The 11,719-nt window shown below is 36.6% G+C and overlaps 1 protein-coding gene across 2 annotated transcripts; it reads right to left on the bottom strand.

Annotated features, from left to right (window-relative positions):
* Window positions 1-489: 489 nt before the first annotated feature.
* LOC148200013 (uncharacterized) lies at window positions 490-11,213 on the bottom strand. 2 transcript variants are annotated; one of them, XM_088112676.1, is made up of 10 exons: window positions 10,756-11,213; window positions 8,937-10,524; window positions 7,245-8,606; window positions 6,676-7,055; window positions 2,858-4,605; window positions 1,945-2,371; window positions 1,581-1,740; window positions 1,382-1,485; window positions 1,007-1,098; window positions 490-931 (listed from the first exon to the last, which is right to left on the bottom strand). In XM_088112676.1, exons 1-10 carry the CDS (start codon window positions 10,932-10,934, stop codon window positions 858-860), a joined length of 6,114 nt encoding a protein of 2,037 aa, XP_087968802.1. In that variant the 5' UTR covers window positions 10,935-11,213; the 3' UTR covers window positions 490-857. The 2 variants fall into 2 exon arrangements, with proteins under 2 accessions (XP_087968802.1, XP_087968803.1); XM_088112677.1 differs by having other exon boundaries at window positions 8,937-10,460; window positions 10,756-10,886.
* Window positions 11,214-11,719: the final 506 nt, after the last annotated feature.

The raw sequence follows: 11,719 nt of genomic DNA, 5'->3' as shown, positions 1-11,719 counted from the left end.
CTGCCTTTACTTACCGTTCGGTTTTACATTTACACTGTTCGGTCTCTAACATGCTTCATTGTTAGAGACCGTTCGGCTTTCTTCTGCACTCATTTTTGTTTTCCACTCGGTCTCACTCTTTAGGACTGTTCGGTATTTAGGACCGTTCCATATTATATTGTTTTCGAGAAATAAAGAAGGAAGAAACAACCAAGTTAAGGGGTTGAGGGTTGTTTTAATCACAACAATTCTTCATTATGTTATAAGCTTGTTTTATATGGTTTTTTTTATTGAATCATCTTACCAAAAGATATTACATCATATCATCTAACTATTATAGTTTTGTTGGTACCAATTTTATCGTATCATCTAACTATTTTAGTTTTGTTGGTACAAATTTTATGAAAAGAGTTTCTAGTTTTGTCCACAAATAACCTGAAAAAATAATCTACTATAATTTTTTATTATTATTTTTGATTTTGGATTTTACCTAACTCATTAAAAGAATGCTATCATAAACAGTGGATTCATCATAAAGTAATTAGAATACATTGATCTTTCATGCACACGTGTAAAATATTGAACATGGAAAGATTATCGTCCCTCGACCAGAAATATAAATTCAATTTGTAGAGACTCGGTAGTGGCTTTCCGTTATATTAGTTGACACGTTTTCAATCTCGGTTGAAAATATTCTAAGGAAAATAGTGTTGCACATCGACCCAGTTGAGAGATGTATCTTCTCATCGTGCGTGCGTAGAATCTGGTAACGTCTCCGCCTTGGGAAAATAATCACATCATTTCCAGTTATAAGAATAGCTTGCTCTCAGCCAAGAGAGGAGTGCACAAAAAAACTATCAGCAAATAAAATTTCAAGATCAAACTTTTCCTTCGTATTTGTTGAGTTTGCGATCATGCAAAAGACTGGCCAGGGTGTTTCTGCAAGGTCCCTCTATAAAAGCAAAATTGAAATTAGGTTGTTCCTTTAATTCCTTTCATAAAATTTGAGTGAGTCGTAATTACTTACCTCCAAAAACCGAATGAAGATATTGAAGATCATCAACTGAGCAAGCGTCTATTAAAGCATAGACACCCGGTCGTAGAGCTTCATCTACTTTTCTGTAATTAATTATGCAATAATTAACATTTGTAATGGTTATGGTCATCTACTACATCACTCTATTAATACTTTCTACTTGCTATTCAGTTCAAAGATATGCATGAGCAAGACAGACTTTATATAGATGAATTGTTCTAGACATTTAGATGCATTTTCAGATGGACAACGCTTAATAAAAAATCAAACAGAAAAGGGGCTCTCCAGTGGGATGGAAATGTAATAATCCTGAACTGGTAAACTTTTGACAGAATGAAATAACTGAACAGTGAGACGTAAATAAACCTTCTGATGCCACTTCTCTTGGGACCATATCCTGAATAAACCCATATGTAATTGGATAAAAACAGAGAACATTGACGACTAAAGATATCTTTTTTCTGTTCTATCTGCATCATGAATACCAAAACAAACGGGTGTAAGCAAAAGGAGATTAATTTGTTAAATTAAGGCCATAATTCATTCAAATATGGATCTCACAAACCTCTTCATAAATTCTTCTCATAAAACAGGCACATTTTAATTCCTCATCTGAAGAAAAGTAACCCTTATTCCTTTTTGATTCATCATCAGAAACTGTCTCCAAGCAATTAAGAAGAACAGCAACAGAAGCTTCAAGATGGGCAACACACTGTCTGCACTCACTGGAATGATTGTAAAAAATGCACAAGATGTGGTTAACGATAAGGCAAAGGAATATCTAATTGTAAAGATTACAATAGCAGATTGCAGATAGATGCTATCAAAATACATCAAATATATATTCCTAGCAAATCTGTCATTTCAAGCCGTTCAATAATGAGAAGCTGCACTTTGCTGAGCGATTTACTAGATAAAATAAAACAAACCTTGGACGATGCATAATAATGGTACACAATAGTTGACAAGACACGATGAAGAGTCTAACTAAGAACGGGTGATCAACGTGACCCACTCTCTTTACTGGATCACAAATATGCTTTTTTGAAATCATCAATGGTTCTGATGACCCAGGCGCTTTAGTAACCCTAAACTGACAAACATTCTGAAAGAGTACGGCAGGGATATGTAATATTTGACCCACATCCATTGGGAATTGAGCCTGTTTTCTAGAAACTGTAACCAGTACTTCAACACCCATGAGAATGGCTGACCCAGGATCAGGAGTACTGACAGCTGTTCCAGATGCCAAGTTATCATAAAAAATAAGGAGAGTCTGTAAATGCACAATAATGTTGAAAACAGCAGATACTAAATTCTGACTGTGTCTTTTAATCATCTTCAAGCCTTTCCGACCTTCAAAAAGAAAAAGTTGTGATTAAATAATGATAATATGAATGTATTGCCTTATTCAGCATTTTGCATTGATTCCATCCAACATGTGATAGTCTTTGTTTGATAACCAGCTACTTGTCAATTTAGGTTTGCTTTAAGGATTAAAGGAATGAGTTCAGGACAATGTTTTTAAGTAATAGGCAATGTTACGATTCCCAAAAAGTAATGTCAAAGACAACATAGTATATCAGTGAGCGTGTTAACCATTATCTAAAACTGACTTTCATAAGGAAAAGCATGCAGATTTGTTTTCTGAATAAAACTGTAATAACATTTTAGTTAATTATCAACTGAAATTTACAAAATTTCTGAAGTGAATCAGAATATAGTATTCATGTAATGACTTTAAGTACAAGTAAAAGGATACAACATAAAGGATGTAATTTGCAGAATTTAATTAAATGATTAAAAGAAATGTTAGTTCAAAATAGCCATGTTCTTATTTACCTGAAACAAATTCAAGAATCATTCTGAAGCAATCAATGCCACCTGCCACAACTAACAAAATTTCCTCCCCATCTTTACTTGTTTTTACATCATAAATCACAGTACATCCTTCTAGAATACCTACTAGAGATCTCTCAATGACCTGTATAGTAGACAAAAGATGCAGCTCAGATGACTTCTCTATATATGCTTTAAATGACTTCCGCAGCCTGGTTATAAATTCATCCAAGGCAAAGCAGTGCAATTCAGTAGAAGAGTAAGCTTCAACTGATCCACAATGAAGTGGCTTTGCACTTGACTGTCTTTCATGAAAGGTTAGTGTTCGCCCTTTTCCTTGCAACAAAATGGACTTGCCTATTGCCCTCATGTGAACCTGAATCAATTCTGCGTGGACTTTTCTAGAGGATGTAGGATCGGTGAAAGGAAAATAACCCACCAATTCTCTCAAATAGCTGCAAGCGGCATCAAACAACAGCAAAGCAGATTGTTGTGGGACCACAACCATCTCTGCAAATTCTAGTAATAGGAGTTGTGAAATTTCAATGAAAGTAGATACAAGACTAGAAGGTAAGAAACGATCATTTCTATGCAAATTTAACCTCAAAAGAGATGAGAAAGCAATTAGCAGTTGTCTCAGCAATAAAGCTACTTCAGGGTGATCAGCTTTTACCAAACTTCGTAAAAAATGCTTATTTAGACCCTGTGGCTCAAAGTAATCCACCCCGGCCAAAACCATGGCAACAGAGTTTTCACCTTTTGGATTCAAAGCCCTTCCTAGATCACTGACACCCTTGGAGACATTATCAACTGATAAAGTATAGCAAATTGCAGCAGCTTTACATTCATTTTGTGGACCAGCTGAGGTATTAGCCTTAGAAACAACAACTTTAGGTGCCAAATTGGTAAGTGACAAAGACACCTGCATCACTGGATCTTCAGAATGCTGTCTACTATGTGAACTTTTGGAAAGTTGGTTACTCTCAACAAGAAATTTGTTCACAAAAACATCAGAAAGCTCCATGAGAAAAGATATACAACTATTTAGTTCAGAGGCATGCTCACTTTTCAAGATCAATAATTGTTTTTCATCAATATCTTTAGCATCTGTTAGGCCAGTGGAGGATGTGAGGCCCCACAACACTCTACTAAAGCAACAAACTGCAGACGACAATCTAATGATGTTTTCAATGGTAAGACCAAATCCCACACTGACATTATGAGGGGAATTGTTAATAGAAACAAGCAAACTGTGTTTATGCTCTTTCAAATTCTCACCCATAAAGGTTAAACATTTCAATGCCTCAAGCTTGGGGGAGTTCTGAGAAGATGAAATCAAATTATTCTCTTCATGGCAAATCATATGATTAGAGATCTCTTCACGTGACACTTCAGCTTCTTTATTAATGGAAAAAGCATTTACACTTTGATATTTACCTATGCTGGACAAGACATGTGATGTGTAATCCAACAAGGAAAACATCATAGATTTACATAAAATAGTGTCTTTTGCAGAGAATGCCTCTGTAATCCCCACAACCACAGATAATGACTTTGTAATCCATAAAACAGGGAATGAACTTTCAGAAACAATTGTGTTTGGTAATGATTGAATAGTCTCCGCCTTCTCATAGAATCCAATTAATATATACCATAATGCCTTCCGACACGAGACAAATAATCTTAAGTACTCACAATAATAATCCTGCTGCACTGTACACTGAAAATACAGAAGAGCACTGACAAGAAGCCTGCAAAATTTAAGTAGACAGAACTGAGAAGGAACCATTTGTTTCACATAATAAATTTCAGACAAATCTTTGGGACAAAAACTGAAGTATGTGTGGAAAGCATTTTTATCACAGGTAAAGGATTTCTTTCTCTGCAGTAAGGGTAAAGGAATGTACCATAAACAAATCTTAAATTTTCTGTGCAAAGAGAGATGGTTTTGTCTTTTCATCCAATTACTTTCTTGCTTTTAAACATATAAGACAAATATAGAGTTGTGAAAATGTTAGAGATTCGGGAAGGAATTCCTAACAAGCTCTCTCTCTATCTCAAACACAACAATCAAGAACTTGTAAAGAAGGAATGGTATTCACAACAATGAATCAAGAATACACTGTATCTTAAGAGCTTAACCTCCTCCACCTGGTGCTAAGACCGGTCAACACATACAAACTACACAACTGGCTAACTGAAACAATAAAGGGTCCTAATATATAGGCCTTTTCCCGCCCCCTCACTTAACTGATTAACAGTTAAGTGTTCTGTTTCCCTTTTCTCCTTTCCTATACTCTCTAAGTCCTAACATTACTCCTATACTCTCTAAGTCCTAACAGAAAATATAAATAGAAAAACAATGTTAGTTAGTTGGCTGTTAGATAGGTTAGGTAGTAGCAGAAGTAAAATTAATTACAAACAGTGACAAGTCTATTAGAATAAAAGTAACCACTTGAGATTAAAAACAGAAAAATATATTTTTAGGGGGCTATTTGGACCCTTCTCATAAAATACTATTTATATTGATAAAGAGTTGATACAGTAGGGAAATGGAAGGTCAAGGAACTGTCCTAGACCACTAGGTACAGTAAGTAGAGATAACCTGTTAGGTTTCTTTAAGCGAGAAACCTAAATCGATGTTCACTCCTCACTCAAAAACTATAACAGAAATGAAAGCATGTATGCGTATGTTTTCTATTAATTCTGTAAAGTATGTAAAACAGAATTACAAGTAAGTATCCCAAGGAAGCCTCCCTTCCTCCACTGGCAAGAAATGTCCAGTCTATACCCAAAAGAAATAACGTAACCAACAGCAATCCAAGAAAGATTATTTATAGTGCTGCATTATACTAACTCATTCGCTCAGCTCCCTCCTAGCTGAAACAACCGCTCGGCCTTTAACAAACAACCGTTCGGCCTTTAACAAACAACCGTTCGGCCTTTTACAATTACTACCGTTCGGTCTCTCATCCTCCACCGTTCGGTCTCTCATCCTCCACCGTTCGGCTTAACCTCTCGTCCTCACCACTCGGCATCTCTTCCAACCGTTCGGCCTCTCCTCCTCCACCGTTCAGTCTAACCTCTCTTTATCACCGTTCGGCCTAACCTCTCTTCCCCACCGTTCGGTCTAACCTCCCCCTTGTCTTCCTTCTCTCATAAGCACGTAGTACCCTACCATAACCCAACACACTGCTCACTACTTTAGTCCTTCTAACTACACTAACATAAGTAGACTTAATAATTATTCCAACACAACTTATCAAAGAAAAAGGACTCTTTCCGACCTACACATAGGATTGTATTTGCAATTAGGACAGGAAGTAAAGTAGAATTAGTTAGGAATTAGGACAGGAAGGAAAGTAAAATTAGTTAGGAATAGCTATAGTAGTTAGCCAATTAGCTAGTAATAGAGGGTTATTTAGATAAATAAATAGGAGGATGTAAGGGGAAACACACATTATGAATTGTTAGCATTTGGGGATTGAACAAGTACTTAGTTATTAAAAGGGAAACACATTCCAGATAATTTTTTCCTGGTTATCTTCATTCTCACAATCAAGAAATAAAATCATCCATTTAGTCTCTTTATTTTAAATTCCTGGTTCCTATTAAATTAGAAATAGATAATGTTAACGGACTCAATGTGTCTGCTATTAAGACTTTTGAGCTCTTTAACATTCTGTTTGCTTTTAGTTTGTCTTTTCATGAAATGCCCTACTTCAACACTAGTTGAAAATTTTCACCTTTATAGCACACACAAGTTCTTTTCTCTATCTGGACAAAATACCATAAGGTATCCAACAGAGAGATGAGTGTACCTTTCAAGGTTGAAAATACAAGTCATGAGATATGAAAATGATCTTGCATTTATATCTTGCATCCAACATAAGAGATCAAGTAAATGATGGCAATCTCGAAAAACTTTGTCTGTGACAGGGAAAGTCTTTTCTTCCCTGCTGATATTCACAGGAAGTTTGCTGTCTGAATGAGTGGTTGAACTTTCCACAGCAGAATAATCAACCGGAATCTCTTTATTCTCATCAATAAGCACTGTTGACTTGTCAAGGGCGCTTAAAAACTCAACCCAATTAGGCAATGACCGAAGATTCACATCAGTACACGGAACATTACTAAATAATGGAAATGCAGATTTCTCTAAAGCATCACAGAATATTGAGGCCAGATTCCTGTGGACAAACTGAAACAAAAATATGAAATGAAGACATATAGGTGTAACTTTATCTTTCTCAAAATATCACACCAGAGCATTAAACAAGAAACAAATTAAAGATGGCTATAAAGCTAAACCAAATACTGCAAAGATTAAATATGGGTGTTTGTGTGTGAAGGGTAAAAGGAACTGTGTATAACAAAAGGAGGATCTTACTTTTTGTTTATAAAAAAGTGAATCATTTAAAAGTTCTGATGATATTTGTGACAAAGTGACCCTCTTGAGCAGCTTAAATTTGTCAATTTCTTGCACACCTGACTCTTGAAAACTACTTGTTACACTTTGAAGGTAAGTATGGAGTAAATGTGAGAAGAACTTTTTCATTTGCTTCTTTGAAGCATGGTTGCTCCAAACATCAACACTTTTGCAAAGATTAGACCAAATGAGTGTTTGCAATGACTTTCTGTCAGCAAAATAAACTCCTAGATCACATTCGTTGCTTTGAGTAGCCACAAAAACTACATCTTCACAAATTACACATTCAGAAACAAAGATTGGGGATTGAAACACACATGATAAATTTTCCATAATAAAATTAGTAAGTCCAGCCGCTTCTTCCTTCAGTGTGTTGATTTGGGATCTATAAGGCTTCTGCAAATAATGCTTCTTTTGCATATACTTGAACAATATAATCTGTTTATTCACGTCAACAAGCCTTCGAAGAGCCATATATTGAAAGATATAGATCAAAGGGGAAGAATCATCTGGGCCATGTTTAAGATATATGTCAGAAATAAATTTCATAACATCAAGGAGGGAACCTGAGGGTTGAACAATCCAAGAAAAAAAGCCGAAGTCTATCTCATCAATCCTGTCCATCAACTCACAAGCAGAATATGCTGTGTAATCTACCACCTCTGCAGACTTTTTTGGCAAATCAGGAGGCATAAGGCTTGCTTGCCTATATAAGGTTTGGCAACACACATACAACTGAAAGAAGAACACAAGAACCCATTGGCTGGACATACCAAATTTCTTTAAAAAGTTTCCCTTTCTAACCACTCGATCAACCGTTTGACCTGTGACAGAAGAAAAGAACTTGCAGATTGTATCTTGCTGCTTTCCAACTAGAATACTCAAGTAGGGACGCATTAATTCCATAAGTTCTTTTACGGAAACTCCAAAAAGATTGCGGTTACCATCAGTGACCGTCACCGAACCAAGCACTAAACAATATAGTCTGGATAGCCCTTTACCAAACAGTTCCACTTGCAGATTAAAAAAATGCAATTTCTTGCCATCAACCAATGGACAGAAATCTTTCATCCACATGAGAGATTCTGAAATATCATCTCTTATCTGTCTAATACAGCCACACACCTGCCCTTCTGGAATAGATTCAACAGCCTTATAAATGGCATGAATGAAATTCTGTGAAGATAAGAGCCTTTCAACTGCTTCAAAATGAACTTCATTAGACAGAAATGTCAAGAACCTAGAAGAACTTTCTTCAGTATAACCCTCAGGACATATAATAAGCCTTATAGCTTTGCACAGTGCTAAAATAGCAACTTCCACCTATAGCATTTCAAACATGTAAAGAACAAGCCTGATTCCAATTCAAGTCTTGGAGGACAATAAGAACAATAAGAAGCAGACAAATACAACATAAGCTGAATTAAAGCAAAAATACAATAGTTTATGAAAGATTTCCCTACACCCGAACATCATCCCCTGCCCCATTCCAAACATCATACCTATAATAACACCAAGAGACTAAGATACAAAGGAATAAAACCACCAACAAAGAGGAACCATGCAGAACCTCTGAAACATAAATTGCTCTACAGGGATCTGGTGAGAAAAAATAAAATATAAATGACCAGTAATAAAAATTTTAATACGAACCTGGCGTAGTTGACTGTAGAGATGAATTGTTTGGCACTCCAGGGCAGGTATAGCACAAGGTAACGAGCATTGATCAAAAGCATTCCCCAAATTGCAATTAATGGCAGAGAATGACAAGATAAGAAGCCATAAATTTACCAAGCCTTCACCAATAACCTCATATCCAATCTGCAAAAGATATCCCATAGCGACTAGAATCTCATTAGCAGGCAAAACATATATCTCCATCTTGTTAGTTGTATCATAATTGGAGAAATGGAGTACACTAGTAGAACTAGTTATCAGTGTCTTAAATATTTTCTTCAAGAAATTGAGACAAGCTCCTCCAGATGTATCTTCTGTTCTCAAATAAACTTTCTCTCGCATAAAACTAGCAAGCAAATTACCAATAGACTTTAGTAAACCATGAAGATCCAACAACAGGGTATTGGCATCTACTTCAACTTCAATATAGGCATTAATCTTCAGCAAAAGGGGTTCCATAATAAGTACAAAAAAATTAAAAAGTGATTTTTGAATGTCTGCAGAAATATTATTTGAGTTAGAATGTTTTCCTAGCACTGGTTGCCTTGAATCACCTATTTTCTCTGTTGTCTTGAGCCCTTCATCCAGTTTGAATTTTCTTGCTGAAGTAGCATATAAATGAAATAACAAGCCTAAGCTACCCATTGCCATAGCATTCTTCCTAGCTATAATTCTATTCAGTACATCAAATAAATGTCTAGTATAACTCTTAATGGTTGTTTTTGAGTCATTTGATTTTTCATCACATGCAGTAACATCATTTTCTGAACCATGTAGGCTTAAAAACTCAGAAATATGCACTTGATGAAAAAGGCCATGAGCAAGAACTTCTTCCACTGCCTCTTTTAATCTCGACATCCAAATGGGATTACTTCTATTAACCCGAAGATGCAACTCACTAGATAAATGCAATAGCGGCTCGAGAAGTTTATCCACAAAATTATGAAATCCTTTCTTAGCTCGCTGGACACTCAACTTAGAGAATGGCAGAAGCACTGACCACAGAAAGCGTTGTGCAAGGGCACCGACATTGCTGTCATCAAGGCTATTGTTATAAGTTTTCAGCACAAGATCAAGCAACACCTTGGCTGTCTCAACCCACAAGTCCAAGTTTTTATTTGACAACCCACCATGCGACAAGAATACCAACGATACACAATCAATAGCGGTACCATACAGTTTAAACCTTTCTTCGGATATAATAACTTCTCCTGAACTAATACAGGTGTCTTCTAGCAGTGACAGTAAATCTCTGGCAACAAACTGAACAGTTTGTAGGAGGTTCCGGGGCATACTCCAAGAGCCGTGAAACTTCAAAGACTCCTGCAAGCATAACTTGAATATCTCCCAACAACGAATATCCATATATGCCTCAATCCCCTCGAGCTGTGGTGTCTTCCCATCGCCCCAGTTTTTCTTCCCATTCGGAGGAAACAGCAATGTCACGATCCAATCATTAAGGTAAGATATTAGTCTTGGAAGTTTTGTAGTATTACAATCCTGCCAAGCGCCAACACCATTTTCCACACTTAACCGCACAAAATTAAATGCCTGATTAACCTTACTGCACTAAGACACAATCATTGTGAAGAATAGAAAAAAAATATCTCAGTGCCCATTCAAATAGCTAGTAGAAAACGGAAAAAACGGATTAAAATATTGTTGAAGATGACTCGCTATTAAAAACAGTTTAAAATTTGTAACACCCTCCTCACGCACACACGCATTGTCCAAAGCATTGAATTGAATCTTTTATGATACGAAATGAAAATATGATTACAAAATAGAAAGTAACCTGGAAAGATCATTGTCTTTGTCTTGGATGCAAAGTATGAGTTGAAGATTGTTCCAGGGACCATGACGCTTCGGAGCAATATAAGAACGGTGCCGCTTGAAAGAAGTTTGAGGTTCGGCATCGAATCTTTGTTTTCGCTTCTGATTTTGCCACTTTGCATTTGCTTTCGAACCGACCATGGTTGAGCTTTCTTCGAATTGAAAGGCTTCCGAACTGGTACGGTGATAAACCTTTAAAAAACCTTACTAGACCTGTCAAGACAGCCTATTTTATGAGATTGGACCCTCGCCTGTGTGGGTTGGGGCAAAAAAAGCCCACAAAACAAAAACAAAAACAAAAACTTAAATGCCTGACGTGGCGAAGGAATATGTACATTTTCTTCTCTTTCCTCTGCCTTTCCTGCAAAGCCCACCTTTTTCTCTCTTTCCTATATCTTTATTAAATACTTTTTTTTTCTCTCTCTCCTTCCTCCACAACCTCTACCTTCAGAGTTAACGTTCGGTCATGAACTGTCATAACCGTTCGGTTCTCAAGTGCAAGTTCCAGCGCTTGTCAAGTCTTGTGAGCACAGTTTCGGTAGATATTTTGTGGGACCGAGACACTAACCTTTTTGACGTGACTTTGCCGCTTCCGGATGTCTTTGCTGCTCGTTCTCCTACAATATAGACCGCACGTTCGTCCCTTGACTCGCATGCTCTCATTCACCAGCAGAGGGGGATCGCTCTCATTCACAGGGGAGGCACCTGTAAAAGGCACTCCGACGCCCAAGTTAGGATTGTGATTTGAAGAGCTTTGGCTCTTAATTGAGTGGTACCACTATCAAGCCCGCGATCGTATAACTAAGCTAATGAATCCGGCAAAGGATAAAACGTTCCCATATGACGCAAATAAAATCTAAGCAGTTAGGATAAGTTTATATTTTATTCTGTTTATATTTTTATTTCTGTTTATATTTTTATTCTGT

This window comes from Vigna umbellata, chromosome 4 (assembly GCF_029865625.1).
Source record: "Vigna umbellata cultivar VRB3 chromosome 4, Vumbellata_1.0, whole genome shotgun sequence".
Taxonomy (NCBI): Eukaryota; Viridiplantae; Streptophyta; class Magnoliopsida; order Fabales; family Fabaceae; genus Vigna; species Vigna umbellata.
Note: the sequence above shows the minus strand (reverse complement) of the source record. Positions and strands in the feature narration are given on the sequence as shown.